A 24,427-nucleotide genomic window follows, 5' to 3' on the forward strand; every position below is an offset into this window, starting at 1 on the left:
TAATCCACATGCTACAACATTAAAGTGGCAAATCCATCAATACCTACTTAAAGGACTATGTTTATCTCTTATTGTTGGTCTTTACATATGTTTCAGTTCCATATAAATTATGAAGTAATATCTTTTGATTATTATAGAACAGAAAGTCCTGGTATTTCTTCATGCAGTGACTCATTATGTTAGACCAACAGGTCAAACCTTTGAACTTTTCTCAATAATATATTTAATATTTGACCGTGGAAAATTTAAATGAAAAAAAGGACAATGACAATTAATATTATTTATTTTAAAAAATATTGGAAATAAACTTCAGACACAACATGGACATGTTGTGAAAGTCTTTTTTCCCCAATGTTATTTATAATATAACATTCTATTCATTTTTCATTTTTATCAGAAATTAGTCTCTCTTTCTATTAAAAAAGAAAGACAGATGGAAAAAACCCAGGAAGATCAAAAGCAACATTCAAAAAATTAGAAGAAAATTAAGAAATGCTGAATTATGACTATCAAAATAAGTGCAGCATGACCCTAAATTGCATAAGAAAGAAAACAGATACTCGAATGAAAATCCCTTGCAATGACTGCCTGAAGTTTAACACCCATGGACATCACCAAATCCTGTTTCTACACGTAAGTTGTTCAGTTAGGTTTTTACTGCAGCCACCTCCAGTTGCTCCTTGTTTGTGTCGCTCTGCCCTTGAGTAAGTGAAAAGCATGCTCTGTTAGAAATCAGGTGACCAACTTGGCCACTGAAGAATATCACATTTATTGCTGTGAGAAACTTTTAGGTTGCCTTTGCAGTAGGCTTTGGGTCATTATCCATTTACATTCCAGTCAGTCTTGCACTATTTGTCTGACTCAGTTCCACTGGCAGCCCATACCTGCCCATGCAACAACATTGTCTCCACCATATTTGACATTGTGGGAAAATGAAATAAAATAAAAATTTAAAAGGTATAGAAATGGGCAAGAAAACACAATTTTCAGGCTCATGTGCAGCCCTGGTTCTTATTGCAGATTTGTTTTGTATAAAGTGATGCTGCACAAGAATTTAAGCACAATCACGCACTGTATAAATGTTTTGCAAAGTGGTAAAAAGTATTTAGACTTGTTACGTAAGATCTTAGGGGGATTGGTGCCACCCAATGCCCCTCTTCTAGACACGCCCCTTAGCCCTACTAGTTAGTTTTCTAGGTCCATTTATTTATTTTATTTTATTTTACTTTGTTTTTTATTTGATGAAACTTTTTTTTATCCCTACTTTGTTTTAGTTTAGTTTACTAGACTGAAATCCTCTTTGTACAGCTGTCTTGTCATATCAAGATTGTGGAAGTTACACCAGTTATTAACGAAAAATGGGACTATCTCAAAGTGACCCTCCAATCCTGCTAATTGGAAACCTTCATGCTGCAGTGGATACTAGCCATCACTATGCCCACACCCGCCGTGTGTGTGTGTTTGTGTGTATGTTAGTAGTGCGTTCGCCGGCTCACGTGGATGACACTACATAGTAATTGAAAATTCATGGACTTCCTGAAAATAGTGCCATGATGTAACTGTGTCTCTTTTAACACAAATGTCTGCATTGGGTTTTTACGTTAAAGATGGTCATGTTCATCTGTTTACAAGATCAATAGTTTTCAAATAACACAGCGTATAAAAATATAGCGTGAAGTGTTGCGAGTCGTCACGCCTCTCATATCCCTCCGCTGTTTTTGTCCCCCTTTCAGGCTGTTTTGGTCTTTTCGCTGTTAGCAACGGAAAGAATCCGAGATAGCTGCAAACCCGATTTTGAGATAATAATTATATAACAAATTGACAAGAGGTGTAACACACATGTTCATTTCGGAAAAGTTACTAGAGCGTGTTGTCTTTTTTAAATATTATTTTTTTCAGTTTTAATAGGAATTGTACAGGTCGCTAATTTAGCTAGCAACTGTTAGCCAGGCTAGCTGCTTAGCAAAGCATCCTCCTGAACAGGCACGTTGACTTTAGCCTGCTGGCTAAGCTAGGTCTTCGGATTGCCCAACGTTAGTGAGGTACCGCACACCGTCTCAGCGTCAAGAAATTGCGGCGTGAAACTGGTCTGTTAAAGACCCTGTCTTTTATGGGATCACCATGTCAATGAAGGCCGGTGGAAATCGCAGCAAGCCCGGCGGTGGTAGCACCGCTGGTGCCGCCGCCGCCTCCGGTGCCGGAGGAAGCGGCGGGGGAAGACAGAATCTGGGCAGGTATGTGAAATTAAAACGTTAACATAGCGAAGCAAGAACACAGCAAGGAGGGTTGGTTTGACACGTTTTCGATATTTGGCCATAGTCACTGCCAAACGGTAGCGGTTGTAAGAGATGACATTGCCGTTAAGTGGTCCAAAACTAGTGCGTGTTTGTGAACGTTGTGCGGGCCTTGCGACGTGTTGGTCAGCCAGTTGTGCAGTTCAGCTAGCGAGGCCTGCCTGTCTGCTTGGTCCAGTGCTGTTGCAACTTTCGACGTGACATTACCTTCTCTGGCACGTTAAATCAAACATGCCACCACGAGGTTGATTTTGCATAAATACATGTTCGGGTGGACATTTATCTTTCCTCACATGTGTGTAGTACTAGTGACGCTGCTTGCCAAGTTGCTGGTATCAGTTTACTCTAAGCTTGAAGCCAAGTCAGCTAGCGTTAATTAGCCAATTGACAGCCTATGCTTGCATTTCAGTTTTGTAACCGTTGGCTAATGGGGGACACGCAACTGCATTTGTTGTCTTTTGGCTGCCATGTAGCTTGGTACGTTACCGCAACATTGCTGCAACGGGGTTGCCAGGAAATGGATATAAAGCGTGTGGGCGCTCAGAAGAAAGGGGCGGGTGTGGAGACGGGGGTGAGGTGGAGGAGGAGAAGGGGGAATTACAGACCGACTGGCTTTCAACCTTGACGTTGCCATTGCTGTTCGTGAGAAATAGTGTCCTTGAGGCATGACTTTCTCTGTACACGTCGTCCCAAGATGAAGATAAAGCACACTGTCAGTGCATGAACAGCATGCATGCTGTGATTTTTGGTGGTCAGGCTGCTGTTCACCGGTCACTAGGACAGCACGCCCCATTCATTGCGTAGGATTCATCGTGAAGATGCTATAAATGAATATTGGACCAGTTTATAACCATGCTCACAAAACATGCACATTACAGCTCAAAATGGCATGGCTAAGTGTGTTTTAGAAAGCTTAGGGCTGATTTACTGCAACGGATATAATATAGGGGTTAGTGGCCATTGCTTACGTTGAATGGTTGGTTATGTGCCAGCTGCTGAACAAGGTGCATTTTAGGACATGCCTGGGAAAACTGTTAGCTGCTGAGCGTTTGGCTAGATTGCATCACAAACGTCATTAATATAAGCATAATGTTGTGGAGACACTGGGGAAATTTCAGAATTTACATTGTACATTGGAAATGTGATCTGCAAGAGCACTTCTGTCGATCTTAAATATGAAGTCAATGTCCACAATTAAAACAAATGATCAAGTAAGATGGCTGTGTTGATGGTTGTGGTGATGTCTCCACAGCTGGAATCGATAGTGATGGTGATAAATCTTATACTTGATAAAACCGAAGTGATTTCATTTTCATGTCTGCAGCTGCAAACATTTCACATGTGCTCTTCAGTCATAATCTCAGTAAGCATCATTATAAGACCCTCATGTATTCTTAAACCTGGTTCTCTGTAGTTTGCTACAAGTGATTGTAGTATGCAGATACTTGCAGTATGCTCTGAAAGTATATTTTAGAAATGAGGTTAAGGTTAAAGCAAATTATATAGCTTGTATTGATTAACTTCAAGTGCAGTTCTGTATCATCTTAATCACTGCCTCTTATGATTTCTCTTAGTGAGTTGCACATATCAGAGCATGTGCTAAGTCAAGTCTTTATTTATTTTATTTTTATTTTTATTTTTTTGATGGTGAGTTTGACAACAATTTAATCAAAATGCGATTTTTTTTTCTGTCCCTCAGGGGGAGACACAGTGGCAAAGGTCCAGCAGCAGTAAGTAACCTGTTATTTCTCATATACATTTGAGAAACAAAAATACCTTCAAGCTTGAGTATTTTAAAACATTTAAAAAACAAATTAAAAAAAATACAGATTTTTGAACATAGTGATGGTGTTTTTTCCTCTTGAGGCATGTCATTGGTGGGCACCAGAATTTTTCTTATGCAGGAAAAACCCTCACAATGCTTTAACACTTCTTTTTCTTGGTTTCCTGTTTTTAAAGCATTTTAACGCCAGAGAAAGCATAAATCCAGATATCGCATATGCCTTTTTAATTGCATTAAGAATGGAACAAGTGTATTGGTATTCCACAGTGATGAGACATTATTTGGCATCTTTTTTGTGCTCAAAATGGGAGCATCAAAATTAATTGTATCTTTTCTTTAGGTCATTTTCAATGGTGTATATGCAAATATGAGGATGGTCCATGTCTTGACTTCAGTGGTGGTACGTTTACTGTGTGCCTACCTTGTTCCTTTTTTTCTGTGTGTAATGATTATAAGAATATGCATAGTTGCAAAATTCCTTGGATGAAGCAGCCATGTGAATCATGCTTACTCTAAGTGAATTAGTAAGAACAGTATTTACTGCAGTCTGTTTTACCACATGCTGTTTCTTCAAATTGTTTACACAGCACTAAACAAAGCCTGTTTGTAGAGACAGCTGGTTGCATAAAAGGAAACCAGTGATTGATCAATCACTGGTTTACCTTGCAGAAAAATGGGTTTCTGAATTTATATTTTTGAACATGTAAATTAAAATTTGTACTGAACTGCACATACCGTATATAACGACAAGCCTCTTTAATTGTAGGGGACCAAGTGTGAGCTTAAAGTGAAAAATGGAGCCATCTATGAGGGAGTATTTAAGACCTATGGCCCAGAGGTAAGGCTCATGCATAATGTGGTATTCTTTATTGTGCCAATATGGAGGGAAATCTGTTACTTTCTCACTAGCTGAATATGATTAGGCTTAAATGTGATGGAGTCTTGCTAACACTTGGTACTAGTTTCACCCCTAAGGTGGTTTAGACCTGCATTGCTTTTTCTGATATGTGAGCATTTACCTTCCCTTTTAGGTTGAATTATTTCCCAAAAGTAATAATCATAAGTAAATTTGAGGTTTTCCTCTAATTCAGATCTATGCTAGTATGCTGATGCCAGGATTACACCAAGTAGTTTAATTGATAAGATCCCCTTTTATGTGATTTATTTGACTAATAGTTAAAGTAAGCCTGCTACAATTTTCCAGATCTTTAATTCATAACCATACACCACAAATCTTTTTTGTGATGCTTAAAACAGATCTCTTGAGATTTCTCAGTATGTTTTAGTTTTAGGGTTGTTCTTGAGATTGTTTATAGCCATTTTGTTTCTCTAGCTACTGTGGAGTATGATGAGCATGAAAGAGTGCATTGTCCCAGTCTCCTGTGTCCATAGTTTCTCGTGTCTTTTGCAGATAGTTTTTTTTTTCTCTCTCTCTGTGTTTCAAATTATATTTTTCTCTCTCAGTGTGACCTGGTGTTGGATGCAGCCCACCGAAAGAGTACAGAACCGAGCACAGGGCCCAGGAAAGAAGATATTGTAGAGAGCATCATTTTCAAGGCTTCTGATGTCGTAGTTGTGAACTTCAAAGATGTGGACCTAAATTTCGCCAGGAAAGGTAGTGTGGTCATATTTTTATTTTTTGGCAAAGATTTTTTTTAGTTATTGAAACTGGAGATGTTATCATGCGCATGTTGAAAACTTATGGACAATGCACAATGTTAACTGGGTGAGTTTGTCACACTGTTCATTTACACATACGAAAATATAAACGTATGTCAGTGAATTCCCATCTTTGCATACATACAATGTATTACCCTTCTCAGTCTTCTCTATCTTGATGTTGCAGAGGCTTTTCTGTGAGTTAAGTCTTGTGTGTCTGCTCAGAGTGGCCAGTCATTGAAGTCTAATTTGATCTATCGATTGGTCCAAAGGTTGCTCTAGTGCAACAAGGACACTCAATAAAGGCTGAAGGAGCCTGCTTCATGTAATTCATGTGCACCCATATGATTCTGCTTTTTGAACGATAATGGACTCTGCGGGAGAGTTTTGTTGTCTGAAAATATACAGGCGTGAAGGTGTGAGGGGTTTTGCTTCATGATTTGAAACTATGGCACTACAATGATGCCACTTCACTTTAACAACTTGTGAAGTGAGTGAAATTTACACAGAAAGATAAAACGTCAAAAGTACCAATGTTTGTCTGCTTGCCCCTTTATTTAATTTTTTTAAAGAAATGCTCAATAAGTGATCAGTTGAAATCATGGGATGTGAGGAGTGCGCTAGACATGGCTTGACCCAAGCTCAAATTGTTAGAATTGACTACCTTTACAACTTATATCTAGGTGAACCATATCATAAATATGTCTGGTATGAATTTAACTGTTGGTGTGATCGCCAGTCATTTTATCTGTCAGTCATTCTTCTGACTATCTGTCATCTGTGTGTCTCTCCTTTCCAATGGTCTAGTCTCCTCAGACACAGGTAATCTATGGCTGTTTTCTCCTTTTGCACATCTTTGTATGCTCTTAAAAATATGTACTGTGCTCTTATATTAGACCTGTTAAATTAGAATATTAAATTAGAAATGTAACTTTTACGAACATTTGGGCATGATGTTCTATTTATTTTTTTGCTATGTATTGTTACTGCATTTTGATTCCAGTATGATTCTCAAAGTTTTAGGATCACTGCTCTCATACACCCAAAAACTAAAAATTAGATATGTACTGCTGATCAGTGTTGCTTTATATTTTTACCGCGTCTTCAGACTGCATGTTGCTTTCGGTGGAAGAGTTATTCCCTCAAAGTCATTCAGGGTTTAGTCAAGCTGATTTTTGGAGTTTTTAAATATTATCCAGTTTTAACTGATTCGATACAGCCTATGTGATACATTTGGGTAATTTTTAATACTAATATAAACTAGAGCTGGGCGATAGAACGATAACGATATGTATTGCGAAATAACTTTTTCTCGATAGAAAAATTAAACTATTGCGATAGGCCTCATCTCTCTTGTCCTCTTAAAAAAAAAAAGGAAAAAAAAGAAGAACAGCCAATCCAAATTAAGTAGCGCAGAGCCGAACCAATCACAGCCGCAGCGTCACGTCACATGACTTGTTACGTACAGCACAAGTGCCAAGCCGCAATGTGTATTTGCCGCCGTGCCGCCCGGGTAATGGAGGACTGTGCCGACTAGAGAAAAATCAACCGAGAGCGTGACCGAAGAGAAAACAGATGATGGTTCCAATGCCGGAGAGATTGTCGAACGGAAGGGCCATAGAAGTTCCGTAGTGTGAAGGTGTTTTGGCTATTTCAAGTCTGACAAAACACAGAGTAGCACGCACTGTAAATTGTGCCGAAAGCAAGTCTGGAAATACAATAAACCGGTGCATGCTCAATCTCTGTCTGAAAGCGCTAATTTTTCATTCGGCTTTTGTCAGACTAAAGTAACTGTTAAAACTGTTTGAAAAGCTAAGCTATACCACAAGGAGAGATTGAGAATTTCCTTTTAGTTCTCAGTTTATTTGATATTGACAAAAGTTAGTCAATTTTGTCTGTTCTTCTGTAAAACGAACTAAGATTTATTTTTAGAATTAATATTTTGTTTCTAAGTGGAATTGACAATTTAGTAGTCTGTTTTGTTTGTTCTATTTTGAAACTTAAACGCTTTAGCAGCTGCCTTTTGTGTAGTTTGCAATATTCGCCTTTATTTATCTGAAAAAGTCATGTTCCTTAAGTACATCTACCCTGTTGAACTTATTATGGGAAATAAATATTTAAATCAAAACAAGCTGCTGATTATTTCACATTTTACTTGTGAGCAATGGCACATTTAAATCTTACAAATAGTTATTTGGCTTATATCGTGATATATATCGTTTTCGCCTGAAATGAAAAAAACATATCGTGATATGAAAAAATCTTATATCGCCCAGCTGTAATATAAACTCTATTTTTGTTAATAAGGTTACAAAGTGCTTTGTATTTAAAAAAAAAAAAATCACAGAAATTGTAAAAACTAGAGAAAATAGGATGGGGGGAAATAAACAACAAGCAGTGGTAACGATGAAGCAGTGACTTGTATAAGAAGAAGGTAATGTTTATTGCTTTTGTTTAGTTTATCTTTTATAGGATTTTTCCTAAACATCAGTTTTTGGTTTGTTTTTTTTGTTTTGTTTTTTTAAACCTTTCTTGGCCTTGCTCGCGTCATGCCACACTTAAATGGTAGATTATCAGCAACATTAATGTGATTCCATTGAAAGCAACTGATTCAAAAGTCATATTGGGCTCTCTTACATCATTTGTTTTCTGAGCATTGTTTTTAAAAGGTTATTAGGAGAAGTTTAATTTTGTTTGGCACTGAAATGCTTTGAGGTCATGTAATTAACTGCAGTCTAAATGCATGTTTGCTTACCTCTCACTATTCTCACATTTGATTTTAAAATTTTTCTTACTTTGTGCACACTGTCCACCAAAGGAATTATACAAAGCATGCCAGCAAACACTGGAAATATAAACCAGGCCTATTGGCCCAACTGCCCGTATGGTAGCAGTCTAATGTTTCTGAACTTGCTCTGTGCCTGAAACGCTTAAATGCCTTTTGTATTGTGAGATGAGTTATGATGTGTGAGATAAGCAACTCCAGGTGGCTGGTATGCTTTGAGCACATAGTTCACTGGTGCCAGATCTGCAAATGTGAGAGCAGACTTGGGCTAACATGAGATTAGAATTTCAATTCCGTTATAATTGGGGGTTTTCTTTGAGCACATCTGTCCATTTATGACTTTGTTGAGTCTATGTATTCCATACATTTACATAAAAATAATGAACATCCTGAAACCGCAATTAGCCCAAAGTAAATTTTTTAATTAATGTGCTCCCTTTCAAGATGTTGCTATGGTGATTCTTAATAAATAGGGTGAAGTCAAGCATTGTAGACACTCCTCATAGCTGGATTTAATTTCTGATAAAAGTTAGCCATCTGAAAATACTGTAGCACCTAGAGACATTATGCTACATACTGTGACAGTGATTCAGGATTCTCCCTTTATTCACAAGTCTTGCTCACACTTCCAGACTCACCAATGCTGGCTCAAGAAAATGGCTTCTTTTTTTTTTTTGTAAAGGAACACCCCCCCCCCCCCCCCCCCCCCCCCCCCCCCAAAATCCTGTTGAACCTGTGTTTGGATGTAACTCGGTGTGTCTTTCTGAACCATTAAACTCTCCATATAGACATTTGCTGTAAGAACTCTCTCAGAGGCTCTTGAAGCATGATGAGCACTTTGTTTTCTAAGCAGTGAGAGTGGAGCCCGCGTGCATGCGTGTGTGTGGCATCATGCAGTACATAAATATATACATTCTTTTCTTCATGTTTCAGACAACTTCACAGATGCAGCAGTGACTGGCCGGATCAATGGCGAGCATAAAGAGAAAGATCTTGAGCCCTGGGATGGAGGAGAGACCCACAACTCTGATAGCCTCGAGTCTCTGGATACTGATGTGGTGAGAAAACTATCAGACACCAGAAACAGGCTGGTGTTAAACTTGCTATATATTCAACCGCAACAAAGAGTTTGTTTCATGTGATCCAGAGCATTTAAATTTGTTCACATGCTGATAGTCAAATTCTGTCTCTGCTACTGTTTTCACATCAGTCTAATGGGTGGGATCCCAATGACATGTTCAAGTACAATGAGGAGAAATATGGAGTCTTGTCCACATATGACAGCAGCCTGTCCACATATACGTAAGCTTCTTCATGTTCTCCATGTATTTATTTGTATATTTGTCATACTAGATATGTTTAATTTTGAATCTCTGACAGTAAACAAACGTTCACTCTTTAATCTGGTTTTATTATAAAATTAAAGACTTAGAACCATGCTGTCCCATGTTACTCCTTGTCTAACCTGAATTTATTTCCCAGGGTACCTTTAGAGAGGGACAACTCAGAAGAGTTCTTGAAGAGGGAGGCGCGTGCTGCCCAGCTGGCAGAGGAGATCGAGGCTAGTGCCACGTACAAGGCCCGCGTTGCTCTGGAGAATGATGAACGGACTGACGAGGAGAAATTCACTGCTGTTGTGCGAGGGGAAAGGGAGACTCACACACTTGGCAGGTGATGCCAGGATATTAGTTTTTACAAAAATACTACTTGTTTCTGTGAATACGTTTTGTGTACACTTTGCAATTATGTAAATGTAATTGTGTTCGTAAACAGCGGGTTCATATTTGAACGATTTTTAATTTTCATTGCCTCTTGATACATTCTGTGGAGTTGTTAGAACTCGCATTATTCACAATTTATTGTTATAATAATTTAAGAGGAGCTGGAAAAGGATACTGCGGAGCTTTGCATACAATCATCTGTGTTGTAGCTGTGTGCTGTCACCAGGGGGCACTGAAATAAAACTGTTGCTTTAGTTTATGCTTCTCTTGCTCATTTGGCTTTGCACTGGCAGTGAAGAACACAAAGTCATAATACACAAAGAACTTCTAAACTGAGTGTTAAAAATTTTGAACAGGGCCTACTACTACTGCTGTTAGTGCCTTTTTAAAAAACATCTTTGTGGAGTTTGTTTTCTGTCGTTTTTTTTCTAATGCTTCTTGTGCTGCATGTAGAACTCTATTGCCCCTTTTCCTGTTCTTTGGGAGGAATATTTAAGCCTACTTGACAAGTAGACAGCAAATGTTCCTATAACAAATACTTTACTGGTAATTAAAATTAAAAAATAAGCTCATTTTAGCTAATGACCACTTACTGGAATGGAATAAAGTATAGAATTAATTGCTCATCTTTATTATTGCCTTGTGTATATGTTTAGCTGAGTTAAGTCTGTTTGTATGTTTGTAGAGAGAACAAGTACATTCCTCCTGGTCAGAGAAACAGAGAGGCAATGTCATGGGGGCCAGGGCGTCAGAATTCACCTCGTCTTGGTCAGAGCTCAGCTGGACCCCCCACTCCTCGACCAGGACCCCACGACTACAGTCCCAGCTCTGGATCCGACCAGAGGGTGGTTAATGGAGGTATATTTAATATGTCACCTACAAATCTGCTGTTACTTGCTGCAAATCAAACACAGTATTTGTGAGAGTAAAGGAGTGGATGAGTGAGTCACTGTTGTGGTCAAACCACGACTCGAAATAAGTTCTTTTGCAGTGGCAAAGTGTTTGGGTTATTCTTGTGTTATCTTGTTAGTTTATTTTTATTTAAGCAATTTTATTCCTGTTTCCCCATCCCTTGTCATTTTTTTTTTTAAATTTCTCTCTTCTTTCTGTCCCCACTATACCTTTGTTTCCCCTGCACTATAGCTTGTGTCATCCTTGATCATTTGTCCTTGCCTCTTTTAGGTTCATCCCATTGGCCCTCACCCTGTCCATCTCCTTCCTCCCGTCCCCCTTCTCGTTACCAGTCCGGTCCCTCCTCCCTGCCTCATCGGGCAACCACGCCCACCAGGCCACCTTCCAGGCCCCCCTCTCGACCTTCCAGACCTTCCTCTCATTCATCCCACCTCTCTTATCCCTCCTCTTCATCCTCCTTTTCCCACCATGGGCCCACATCGCCAGCCTCCGCTCTGGCCAAACGCATGTCTTCAGAAGGTACCCACATCTCTGTGGAGTAGACCTGGGCAAAAAACACGAGTTGAAGGTGGAGGGATTTAAGTCACAAAGAAATGTGAAATATTTCAAAGTTGATGGCGATCAGTTTTATTTGAAAAATAAGTTTGCCCAGGTCTAGTGTGGAACAGCAGAAATAGGAGAAATTGCTTGGTCAGACTGAGTTGGGATCAGATTTGAAAAACTCTGATTCTCTGTCAGTACATCAGGCAGTTTCACCTTGGCATGTGGGTGCACCAGTGTGTGCCGTGCTTTGGGTGTGGTAACACTTACGGCACCAATTTATCAACTTTTCTGGTAGATCATTCAAAAGAAGGTGCACGATGATATTCTAATTTAAAAAAAAAAAGGCTTGATGTTTGAGGCATGAGAAAGATGCTCGGAGATATTTGAATTGACAAATTTGATAAGTGGTTGTAATACCAGTTAAGTTTCACATGCAGTTTTTAAAAGTCTTCTCTGTATTCCACTCCATTGGGATTCAAAATGTTGACCAGAAATGTGATCCGTCAATTTCCAGAGTCCCTCCAAAAAAACCCCCCAAAAAACTGGTAGTGAGGCTTAATCTCTTGAAGTTAATTATTTTTACTTGAATAGAAACATTTTTAACTAGTGTTTGGCCTCTCATTCTTTTTTAATATGCTGTTACTGTAGGCCACTGTTCATCTCACTTTTTGACCTTTGCTTTCCCATTTCTCATCTCTCACTTTGCTTGGTTGTGATGTGGCGTTTGATCACTTTACAGGATCATGTGTAATTTCTCCACTAGCATGCATGCAAAAAATAACCTTACTGTTTGGTGTGATATTTATCAGCATGTAGACTTGAGTTTTTAAAAGTTTTTGTGAGGCACTGGTGAGTTAAAAAAAAAAAAGAAAAATTAACAGAGGGATGCTAGGAAACACATTTTACTTTGCTGTCACTGTGTGTTTACCAGTTTCTATCCATTTGCCTCTGTCTTTATACATCTCTAGGTCCACCAAGGATGTCTCCAAAATCTCAGCGGACGCCTCGTGCTCACAGAGTGCCACCCTGTCGGACCAGTGGAGTACCCCAAGGAGTGGACTTAATTTCCCATAATCCCCCTGGAGAGTCCATAGTGACTCCACAAACCAGGAGTAGCTCTTCCTCTGGAGGGACATGGTCCTCAGTGGTTAGCGGAGGTAGACTATTAATCTGAATAGTTTGTACCCCTCAGCCATAAAAGGCTGATGGGATATTGTTGTCACCCTGCTGGGCGGGCAGGTAGTGTGGACACCAAAGCTTGTGAATGCAATGCAACTTGAGAACAAGGCAAGATAGGATTTTTAAATGCATCCCAATTGTGAACCTACTAGTCCAGTATTTTTCTCCCTTTGCAGAGATTTTAGTTTAATGCCACTGGAGGGCATATTTCAAAGGACCTGTCATTGTTCGTTATTTAACCTGAATGTGTTGTAAACACCAAGTTCTTCTCCCCTCCTCAGCTCACAGACCTCGCTCCCCCCGACAGAACAGTATGGGTGGAGCTTCCCCTGGCTCCTCTTCCCTCCCATCACCTCAGACAGGTACAGCTCCTGTGGAAACTGTTACTACTCCAACATCAGCTTCCTCTCCTACTGCTGCTAGCCCTGCCCCCAGCATAGTCACTTCTTCATCAGGAGATGGTAAGCTGAAGTTTAACAAAGGATTTTTACTGAGTATGAATAGTGATATGAAAACACATGTCTGTTGGTTTTTATAATGTATAAATAAGTGCTACAATCAGAAAAAGCTATCGTTAAATCATTTTGATGGGAGTAAGTAAACTTTCATTTTTGTTTGTTTAGCAAAAGAATGTCGTGCCCAGGAGACTAGACAAACATCTCCTACAAACAAGGAGAACATCAAGCCTTTGGAAAGTTCACCTAGTTTTACAAGACAAGTTTGTAAAGGTTGGTAAACACTAGAAATTTGCATTAACTTATTCTTTTTAACCTCAGAATGTTGAGAAGCAATACAATTTTAAACATGAGTACGAGGGTTTCTCATCTGTTCCTTTCTTTAGTAGTCGCAATGTAACAATGTCTTTTAAAAATTGATATTTCCAGAATCTGCATTTATTTCTCTCTATTCACCTTACAGGACCGCCTTCTATACCATCAGACCACAGAAAACAAATAGATAATTTAAAGAAATTTAGTGTAGATTTTAGGGTAAGTATGTCTTGAATTTATATGACATACAAATTGCTAAGATATGACTGATCTCATCTCATGTTTGTGAGGCTTCAGCAGAGGTTGTGCCCCTCTTCCACTCATCTTTCCTCTGTCCCTCTGCCAGTTGCAATCTAGTTCCAACCCAGACCCTCCCTGTGAACCAGTGATGACCAAGTCTGCTAGAGACCCTGCAGACAAACCTAAAGATCTTCCCCTGGACAAAGCCTCCACAGTGGGGAGGGAGGCCACTGAAGATGGTGTTGTAGTAATTGCTGCTGGCACACCTAGTGGTACCCCTGCTCCACCGACTACCACCACAAGCACCAGTAAGCCTGGCAGCCCCGCTGCAATGTCTCAGTCTCCCTCTGCTCCTGACCAGAAGAGGCCAGGGCTTGATGTGACATCACAGGGAGTTCAGACGACGGCCACCTCAATGTTCAGCGGACCCAAGCATGAAGAGAAGGAGGAGAAAAAAGAAGCAGTGCAGGAGTGAGTGGACAGGAGACCCATTCCACCAGAAAACCCAAAATGCATTTATTGCATTTTGTGTGGTCTGTAGTCAGTTTACTATAATGCACAGTAGGGATTTATTAGTGTCCAAAAACAACAACAAATTATTTAATGATAAATATTTATTAATTTAAAGAAACGCAATTTAATCAAGTTTAAGTAGCTTCAGAAACAAATTCTTCCTTTTCATCCCTTTTCTCTATTTGTTTTCTCTCTGCAGTCAAGTGAGAAAATCAACCCTGAACCCAAATGCTAATGAGTTCAAACCCAGGTTTAATACACAGGTAAGTTATAACCCGCTTCTGCCAAGCTTAAAACATTTGGAAACCAAAAACTGGGTCTGGTATTTAATTTATTTATGTCTCTATATGCTTTTGTTTTTCTTTGTATTTTCCCTCAGCCCAAACCAGCCAACACCCCAACGCCTCCCCGGCCTCAAGGCCAGCCCAGCCCCTCCATTGTGGTCCAGCAACCTCCGACTGTTTATGGCCAGACAGTCTGCTTCCCCCAGATGTATCCGCTGACGCCAGTCAGCCCTGGAGTTCAGGTGAGATACACACCTGCATGCTGAAATGTGCATTATGGAGATATTCATTTTTATTCAGTGCAAATCACCCAGAGCATCACACTGTGTTGGTATGAAATGCAGGGTTCATTCAGACAAACCCCTAACAACAGTGACTAACATGTCTGTCTATGTTTGTCCTCGTGTGGTAATTTTCTTAACTTTTCTTTGATTCATGCCTGCCATCATTATTTTCTCAGTGTATTTTATGTTTTAAGGACAAAGCTCACATTTGTTGTCATTTGTTTCATTGTAAACTTTTTCCCTCCATGTAGCAGAAGAAGCATTAGGGGAAAAAAAGGTCCCCCTCCCCATGATATGTTGTTCCCTGTCTTCTTTTGAGAAGGTGTTAGTTACATGGTTTTCTTACAGAATGAACTGAGAAATGTTTAGGTGATTATTTTCTTAACAAGCTTAGAAATGTTTAGTCAAAGCATTTTTTTTAAAGTTTAATATAGATATAATTTTGATGTTGCATATATGTAGCTGTGATCAATACATTTCTTATGTTGCTTTAAGAAAAACTTGGTGATCCAACATCAGACACGTGCAAACGATAACAACTAAAAAGTGGTTCTTCTTCCCTTTTCTCCCCCTCCTCCTCCTCCCTCTCTCTCTCGCTCCATTAGAAAAGCATAATATGGAAGGTTTGTGAATTTTTCTAAGATTTCTATTTTTAAAAACTTTTTTTGTATTATTTTTATTTTATTTTTTAAGCCCAATAAGTACTGGGATGTTTTGCTTGCTTGTTGAATTAATATCATCAGATGTTGGTTTGCCAACTTCTTATTGCAATTCTTCAGATGGACTTAAAACTGTGCTCATTTCCCTTTGTTCCATCTGTTTTCCAAACAAATGGCTGCAAGCTAAAATGAGTTTAAGCTAGCTTGTTTTTGCTGAAGGGGTGTTTGTAACACAAATGCATGGTGGACAATGTTAATGAGTTCAGGAACTGAAAAAACAGTATTATGAATGCTGTAAAAACACCTTTTTGGCTCATGATAGTCAGGTGTAGAAAGTGCATGTGGCCCCAGGTAAGCGATGACTCCCACAAGCTCTTACATTCTAGTAAGCTGTTTGTGTGAGACAAGAGAAGATGAAAAGTTTCTCTGCAGCCAGATTGTTATTAAGGGTCCCAGAAAAATGAGCATAGATGCACCCATGTTTATCCTCAGACTGTCTGTTTTATAATCTTGTTGGAAATCTCACAGAAAATTGAGTATAAACATGTTTTTTATTTTTTGTTTTTCCCCACCTTTCCTCATTCCTCACCTCTCTATAGTCTCCCATGTACCAGGTTCAGATGCCTATGACAGTGAGCCAATCTAAACCCTACAGACCAGGTAAAGGTGAGAATAACCACCACTTTCTTTCTCTCATTTCCCTCCCACATAATCTTTTTCTCAACTTGGTGAACAATATTTACAAACCATGTGAATACATAAATATTTTTAACCAGCTATTTGGACAGTATGTGATAATAAAAGGCTTGTTTTCAGAGTCAGCCCAAACATTGTTTACAAAGCGGCATTGTTGTGGCATTTTTTTTACAAAACAGTTAAGTTAAAATGTCTTGTTGGTGGAGTAAATAAATTCCTAATGGGGTAAAAAACAAAGAGAGGGCTTCCTGCAGAAGCACACCACGCAGGAAGACTGCAATTTGAAATATTACCAGTCACTCAATATCATGATGAGAATAATGAAGGCTGAAAATAATTCCCCAGGCTTACATGAAGTGTGATGGATTGGTTGATTAATTACGTTGATTATTCATGTAGGGGATTGAGCTGCTTTGCCCACACAAAATCAAACGTGCAACAACAGCAATCGCTATACAATAATTTAAAAAATGTTGTGTATTCTTCTCACTACGCGGGACACCAAAAACCACTGATGCTGTATATGTTATTTTGCCACACATGCTTACCGACCTGCAATTATTACGCAAGTACAGAGATGCTGTTGTGCAAGTATTTTTGTAGTTTGCTTTTACAAGAGAGAGGCTTCAGGATTTTGTTTTTAATTTCTGATCTGGCCAATCTTTATTATCTTTCAGTAAGTTTAAATATGGCTCATAATATGATCAGTTGCTTGTGTTTTTTCTTTCTTCTCCCCCTCACATATAGACTTTACTAGTGTCTTTCATAGCCAACGGCACTTCTCTCTCACCAAAGCCTCTAGAGTTGGTATATATATGTGTGATATGTGATGGTGAACTTATTCTCCATCTTGCCCATCTCTTAACATAAATCTCTAGTACCCAACATGCCCCAGCAGAGGTCAGACCAGCACCATCCGCCAGGCACACCCACCATGATGCACCCAGCCACAGCAGCAGGGCCACCGATTGTAGCACCGAGCCCGGCTTACTCAGCGCAGTACTTCACCTGCAGCCCACAGCAGTTCACCAGTCAGCCGCTCGTCCAGCAGATGCCTCACTACCAGTCACAGGTATGATTTACTCTGGCACCAGCAGTATCACAACTATATAGCCTTTAGCAGCTCATTGAGCAAGGATGGATTGAACAGGCTCGTCTATTAAGACTTGTATGTAACCATTAAAGTTTCTCTGGTACCATCAATTAGAACTGGAAGTTTTTATCTCCCGCAGCTGTTCACTTGTCGGTGATTTGGCTGACAGATGCTGGTGGTCTTTAGCAGTTTGATGGGGTGCCAATGTCATGCCAGTTTTTTTTTTTTTTCCTTCTTTATCACCTCTGATTTATTGAGCTCAAAGTGTACTCCTGCTTCTTATCCTGAAGAGTTACTACCTGTTTGCTACAGGCTGTCATAGGAAAAACTGCAGCTTTTACTGCAGTGACTTAAAAAATCCTGGAAAATCCTCAGTAATACAAACGGCTAGGCTCAAGCACTTTTTGGAGCAGAGCCTACTCAAAGCACACATTTATATTTTTTATGTTGATTACTAATGAATAGTAGATGGTATTGACAAAAGGATATCTGAGGCTTGATGCCAGTACAAAAATGACTGTTAAGTTTAAGAAATGTAAAATAGGTAAATAAATGTAAGAAAAGAAGTTAAACCTCATGAATGTTGCATTTTGCTTTAACACAGTCATGAAAGGATTTGCCCTCTTAAATACATAATTCTTTAAGGAAGCATTTTTCAGGACATATCGAACACACATCGTACGCACATAATCATTGATGCCCCAAAAATAATGAACCTTATGTCACTTTGATCGTCAGTGCCAATTAAATTGAGTGGAGATGGGCAGCTTTGGGATGAGACAGACTCTGACAGACAAACATGATCTCACACACAGGCTCTTTAAATGACAGCTCGTGAGAATGTTTTATGCAACCTATGAACAGAGAATGCATTACTGTAGATTTTATCAGACCACAGTTCATGTGATATGCCAGAACCACAGAGTGAGACCATAGAAGCCATTTTTTTTCTCTTTCTGTTTCATCACAGCGCTTACAAATTGAGCTGGTGTTAAGAAATGCAAGTCGGCTAACTAATGATTACAAAAAAGTATAAACCAAGAAAGAAATAAGCTTCCTTTCTCTGAACAGATGCATCAGAAGCACAAAAAAGTGTTTATGTCCATATTTCATGTGCAGCCTTTGAACAAATGTTGGCTCTCTAAATTGGCACTCAGTTACCAAAACTGTGACGGCAGGAGTTGATAGAGGGTTTCCTCAGTTTTTTGGCTTCCTTTTTGTCTCTTTCAGGCACAGCATGTGTTCAGTCCAGTGATGCAGGGCAGTGCCAGGATGATGGCGCCTCCCACGCACGGCCAGCCCAGTCTCGTCTCTTCCTCTACTACACAGTACCCAGAGCAGACACACACCATGTATGGTACGTGTGCGGCCAATGCACGGGGTGTGATTTTTAATGCTTTTCACTATTACTAACGCTGACTGCGGTTTCAGTGTCTCCAGGGCCAATGCCTCAGCAGTACCCCCACCCTAGTGCCACTTTGCACCCTCACCCGCAGCACCCTCAGCCCTCTGCCACGCCTACAGGCCAGGCACAGCAGGGTGGACCACAACATGGAGGCCCTCCTAGCCATCCAGCTGCCAGCCCAGTCCAGCACCCACAGCACCCGCAGGCAGCAGCAGGTGAGTGCCCTAAGGTTGGCGGTAGTACTTATCGCGCCTTTACCCCCTCCCCCCATGGAGCTGAATTTTTTCAAGTGGAGCATTATGGTAATGTATACATGTGTTTATGATTTATGTTGTAGCAGCAGCAGCAGCAGCCCAGGCCCTCCACCTGGCTAACCAGCCTCCACAGCAGCAGATGTATTCGGCCTTGGCACCCACGCCACCTTCGATGACCCCAGGGCCAAATCCTCAGTCCCCACAGGCATCTTTCCCTTCTGCTCAGCAGGCTGTGTATATCCACCCACAGCAGGTCCAGCATGGCTACAACCCCAACCACATGGCGCACGTGCAGCAGGTAGGTCACAGTCTGCTGTGAACTTGCTCAACAGCGACCACAGTGGCTCAAGCCAGGCAATCAGATTGGCAGTGTTTCCTGTGCTGGACTTAACTGTCGGTGTGAGAAAGGTCTGGGATCCATTCCAGTAGGTGTTTGAGTTTATGAATGGGTCATATTTGGCTCTTGTTAATCCCTTTAAATGAGGTAGACATTTTGTTGGCAGTATGATCAAGTTGGGATGTAGCGCTGTCATTCTCACGGTACGCTGTGGGGTACAGAGGAAAAGAAACATTATTTCCTGATAAGAAGACAACCTAACCGTGCAATTCAGAGATATTCTTGGATACCCATAGCAGTTTGGCCCCATTGAGTCTATGAAGGAATTCTTTAAATAGACCTATTGAGAGTTCCCTTGTTGTGTGTCATATATAGGTTATAGAGTTAATCACAGAGAAGGCGCACAATAAACCTGCCCAAAGTTTCAAATGATGACTTCAGTGTTTGTGCACGACTTAAGTTACTAAGTGATCAGTTTCAGTCTTTTCTACTCTCATATGTATGAAGTCAGTGAGAGTGGATGACCTTAATATGATCATTTCAGACATGCAGCTCTTGCTTAGAGCAGCTGCTGTTCAAATAATCGGTTTATGAGGGGCAGCTAATCAGAAGGAAACTGGTTAAGGAGATAAAGCAGATTGCTTCAGATGGAGGATGACTAATAGCTGACAGTTTGTTTGTTTTTTGGGTTTTTTCCCCCCTAGATACATGAAACAAATGGGTTTCCCTAGCATTGTTACATTATGTGTCGTTATTTACCTGTTTGTGCTCTGCTCAGAATTGCACACCAGAGGCCACTCTGCAATCTGTCTGGCTGAAGAGTGTTTCACACATCTTTACTTTACTTCATCTATTGGCCATTATAAATGCAGATACCAATAGACTGCCAATTAGCTAATATTGCCATTCTGATACATCATTCTGTCTCTACTGAGGGCCTCCACCAAGGCCAAATATCAGATATGGATATTTTTAACTGTAAATTGTATGATGCTACTCGAGTGGAGTAGCTTTCCAAAGCCCTAAGATTGTGATTGGCAGGATTTCATACCCCTGTCTCAGTACAGTAGAGATATTATAAATCTTGTGTTTGGCTAAAGGAAGCTAAACTTTTTCTTCTAGTGGTGCATCCGTTTCAGATTTTGTCTGGGCATGTATAAGTCTTAAAAGCAAGACTTTCAAGGTAATCATTGTGCTATTGTCCTGTCCTCTGTTGTCCTGGCTCTTCCTTCCCCGTAAGTTAAGGGGACTTTTATGTGTGAAGGGTCGACCACAGTGAAAGTGCTCTTTTATTTTCTGTTTGTTCTACAGGTGTTAAAGTGCTCGCACCGTTTCATTTTACAGGAAGTTTTCGTTGCACATGGAAAACAAACGTTGCCGTTTCCAAGTCAAACTTGAAAAGTAAACTGTAACCTCGTGTTATTGTCTCAGCTGAAGTCACATGCTGTATGTGCGTTTGTCTCTGAGCCCCACCTTTATGTAAACAGGCTGCTGAAGAAGACAGAGAAAAAAAAACATTCAGAATCATGCGGTTTCTGGTCAGAGCTGCTGCTCCTGTCGGTAACTGACAGGCGGAGCCGTGAAACGCTGTGTCACTGAAACTCATCTGATTCATCCTTTTACCCAGTCTGGCTTTTGTCCTTCTGTTGGTCTCTCACTGTCACACTTTTGATCTCACTCTGGCGCACTCACTCACACTTGTGCTCTTTCTCTCACTCCCAGGCCCATATGCAGTCTGGTATTGTGCCATCCCACCACCCAGCACCCACCCACCCCCCAATGATGCTCATGGCTACCCAGGGTCCTCCAGCTGGTCCACAGCCACCTATGCCCCAGACTGCCCTTAACCCCATCCCTGTTTCCTCAACCACACATTTCTCCTACCTGGCACATCCACAAGGTATTTTTATTATTTTCTTTCCTCTATAAAGAGACTGTGCTGTTTTCCTTCTCTAATGTTCTTTTACATTACTAGCTCCTCTTTACACCTTTGTGCAAACTGAGGCAATAAGTGAGTACTCTTCATGGCAATGGTTGAAATATTTAGACTTAAATTTTTTTTTGCATGGAGGTGAGTGTTATTAATAGATATAATGGCAGTTAGCTGGGGCAATGACACATAATTTTATTTTTTGAATTCTTTGGACAGTTATTATCCCTCAGCCATGAAAGTCTGAGGTACTGTCGTCACTCCCTGTGCAGGCAGGGGGAGGCGTGGATACCCAAGTGTCGGTGCCATGGAGAACAGCAATGTAATCGGTCATGTTCATGGACACAAATTGTGCTTTTTCTTTTTTGGTTACAGTCATCTCAAAATAATGAATTTTAATGGGAAGTAAGATTTCTGTGTGGCGACTCCCGCGAACACAGAGGCCAAGAAAAGGTAGCTTTGAAAGAAGTGGCAGCTGCTGTGTTTGACCCAAATCATAAACTTGGCGTGTAAAATTTGTCCTGTGTAGGAATTGATTCAGATGAGAATTTATCCCCTGGGAAATAAAGCAATAAATAAAAGTTGTGCACATGTTACACCTTTCATCTGATTCAGTTAAAAATGACCATAAAGAGGTGATTTTTGTATTATTCCCAGCAGGCAAATATGTGCGTGGACACTGTTGACACATAGGTCAGCAGTCACTGGTCAGAAGATTTTAACATATTGTCATATTCTTTGGGACAAAGTAACAAGTGTCAAGTCAGTACAAGAAACACATTTCACCCCTGAGTCATAAAAGGCTGAAAGACGTAAAGGTGCATCCACTGGGAGACTGAGGGGCTAATAACTAACCAGCTCTGAGCTAACTGCATTTAAACACTGGTCTTTTGTAAGGAAAACATCTGTTCTCTATTCGATACACACGATAAGAGCCATGCAGATGGTCGAGTCATACTGTGGGCTTTGCAGAACCATCAGTTATTTAAAGATAGGTCTAAAAAGATTCAGCTTGGACACGTGATCAGCTAGGGTGAGATTTTTAGTAATGGTAATTTCAGAAGAAACACTTTTTTTTTTTTTTTATCAGATATTTAATTCTCCTCAGGTTAAACCAGGGAAAACTCCGTCTTTAGGTGCAGATTTAGATGATTGGAGGAGAATTACTGGTTTGTTATTTGAGTGTAATTAAAACAATAGTTTGTATTTTGTAAAGCTGTCTAACGTGTTACAAAGAAACTTTCTGTCATCCCTGCAGTGCAACCTCATCATCAGCAGCAGCTGTAGATGGAGTGCGTCAGCGAGGGACCCGCTCTGCGCCACGCTTCTCAACCAGAGCCTTCATAACCAGGCGATGAAGAGGATGAGAGAGCCCACCCTCTCCTCTCTTCCCTCATCCTCACCAGACATGCTTCACATCAGCTTTTCTCTTCCCTCCCTCCTCCCTCTCTCCCTGACCAGGCAATAAGAGAATGTTAACAGGTTGATGCAGTGACATGTTTTAACGAGCTAGAGTTTTAACAGACAAGACTGCTCCTATTCAGGCCCCCCCACACACAAGCACGCACACACACACATACACATACAGATCTGCAAACACAGATAGTTATACCTACATCTGCACACACTTTCAGGGGTCCCAAATTGCAACTTAAGTCAGCTTGCCAAGTAAGAAGTGAAAGAGAGTAAACAATCAGCGAGTGTGACGAAGAAAATTCAACTGGAACTCGTAATTTTTGTCCGCACCTTGTTATGAAAAGAATCTTCCAACCTTTAGACAGTATTAATCCTACTGTTTATTGCTGCTGCTATGTGCTGCATTTGTTTCCAGACTACACGACACGTTTCTAACCAAACTAAAAATGAAACATGACGAGAAACTTTCTGTGAAATAAACTCATGTTGGCAGCCGAGAGGACAGGAGAAAGTGTTATTTATGAAATTATAACGGCTGAGGTGATCAGATCCCACTTCTCACCCGACCCTTATGTAACTTTTAAGTTAAAACTTTTACTTTGTAGATAATATAAATAATTTAAAAAATGAGCAAAAAAATTTAAAAACAATAAAAAAGTTTTAAAAACTGAACTGCTTCTTGTGGTTGGCTTGTACTGTTGGTGTGTCATTACTGTGAACGTGCACTCTTGTGTTCTAGCTTTTTACAGTGGCTTGCAAAAGTATTCGGCCCCCTTGAACTTTCCCACATTTTGTCACATTACAGCCACAAACATGAATCAATTTTATTGGAATTCCACGTGAAAGACCAATACAAAGTTGTGTACACGTGAGAAGTGGAACGAAAATCATACATGATTCCAAACATTTTTTACAAATAAATAACTGAAAAGTGGGGTGTGTGTAATTATTCAGCCCCCTTTGGCACTGAGTGCAGTCAGTTGCCCATAGACATTGCCTGATGAGTGCTAATGACTAAATAGAGTGCACCTGTGTGTAATCTAATGTCAGTACAAATACAGCTGCTCTGTGACCGCCTCAGAGGTTGTCTAAAAAAATATTGGGAGCAACAACACCATGAAGTCCAAAGAACACACCAGACAGGTCAGGGATAAAGTTATTGAGAAATTTAAAGCAGGCTTAGGCTACAAAAAGATTTCCCAAGCCTTGAACATCCCACGGAGCACTGTTCAAGCCATCATTCAGAAATGGAAGGAGTATGGCACAACTGTAAACCTACCAAGACAAGGCCGTCCACCTAAACTCACAGGCCGAACAAGGAGAGCGCTGATCAGAAATGCAGCCAAGAGGCCCAGAGATCGAGCCGCAGAGATCTACAGCTCAGGTGGGGGAATCTGTCCATAAGACAACTATTAGTCGTGCACTGCACAAAGTCGGCCTTTATGGAAGAGTGGCAAGAAGAAAGTCATTGTTAACAGAAAACCATAAGAAGTCCCGTTTGTAGTTTGCCACAAGCCATGTGGGGGCCACAGCAAACGTGGAAGAAGGTGCTCTGGTCAGATGAGACCAAAATGCAAAACGCTGTGTGTGGTGGAAAACTAACACTGCACATCACTCTGAACACACCATCCCCACTGTCAAATATGGTGGTGGCAGCATCATGCTCTGGG

The 24,427-nt window shown here is 40.4% G+C and overlaps 1 protein-coding gene across 10 annotated transcripts; it reads left to right on the forward strand.

The window, feature by feature from the left end:
* Positions 1–1,739: 1,739 nt before the first annotated feature.
* atxn2 (ataxin 2) lies at positions 1,740–23,399 on the forward strand. 10 transcript variants are annotated; one of them, XM_063489367.1, is made up of 26 exons: positions 1,740–2,234; positions 3,994–4,024; positions 4,418–4,477; positions 4,844–4,915; positions 5,542–5,692; positions 6,544–6,558; positions 9,455–9,579; positions 9,732–9,823; positions 10,004–10,192; positions 10,928–11,100; positions 11,425–11,673; positions 12,666–12,854; positions 13,158–13,337; positions 13,500–13,604; positions 13,795–13,865; positions 13,993–14,357; positions 14,599–14,662; positions 14,779–14,925; positions 15,573–15,590; positions 16,226–16,292; positions 17,201–17,394; positions 18,646–18,772; positions 18,847–19,035; positions 19,158–19,372; positions 21,134–21,311; positions 22,600–23,399. In XM_063489367.1, exons 1-26 carry the CDS (start codon positions 2,122–2,124, stop codon positions 22,626–22,628), a joined length of 3,408 nt encoding a protein of 1,135 aa, XP_063345437.1. In that variant the 5' UTR covers positions 1,740–2,121; the 3' UTR covers positions 22,629–23,399. The 10 variants fall into 10 exon arrangements, with proteins under 10 accessions (XP_063345437.1, XP_063345438.1, XP_063345440.1 ...); XM_063489368.1 differs by having other exon boundaries at positions 19,161–19,372; XM_063489370.1 differs by having other exon boundaries at positions 16,226–16,286.
* The last annotated feature ends 1,028 nt before the right edge of the window (positions 23,400–24,427 follow it).

Source organism: Pelmatolapia mariae, linkage group LG12 (assembly GCF_036321145.2).
Source record: "Pelmatolapia mariae isolate MD_Pm_ZW linkage group LG12, Pm_UMD_F_2, whole genome shotgun sequence".
Taxonomy (NCBI): Eukaryota; Metazoa; Chordata; class Actinopteri; order Cichliformes; family Cichlidae; genus Pelmatolapia; species Pelmatolapia mariae.

What these genes read in the sequence shown, in the direction of transcription:
- atxn2 (XM_063489367.1), top strand. Translation starts at nt 2,122, where the DNA reads ATGTCAATGAAGGCCGGTGGAAATCGCAGCAAGCCCGGCGGTGGTAGC. An exon ending in TTAAGACCTATGGCCCAGAG is followed by an intron (nt 4,916 to 5,541) that starts GTAAGGCTCATG and finishes TTTCTCTCTCAG; the next exon opens with TGTGACCTGGTGTTGGATGC. An exon ending in GAGACTCACACACTTGGCAG is followed by an intron (nt 10,193 to 10,927) that starts GTGATGCCAGGA and finishes GTATGTTTGTAG; the next exon opens with AGAGAACAAGTACATTCCTC.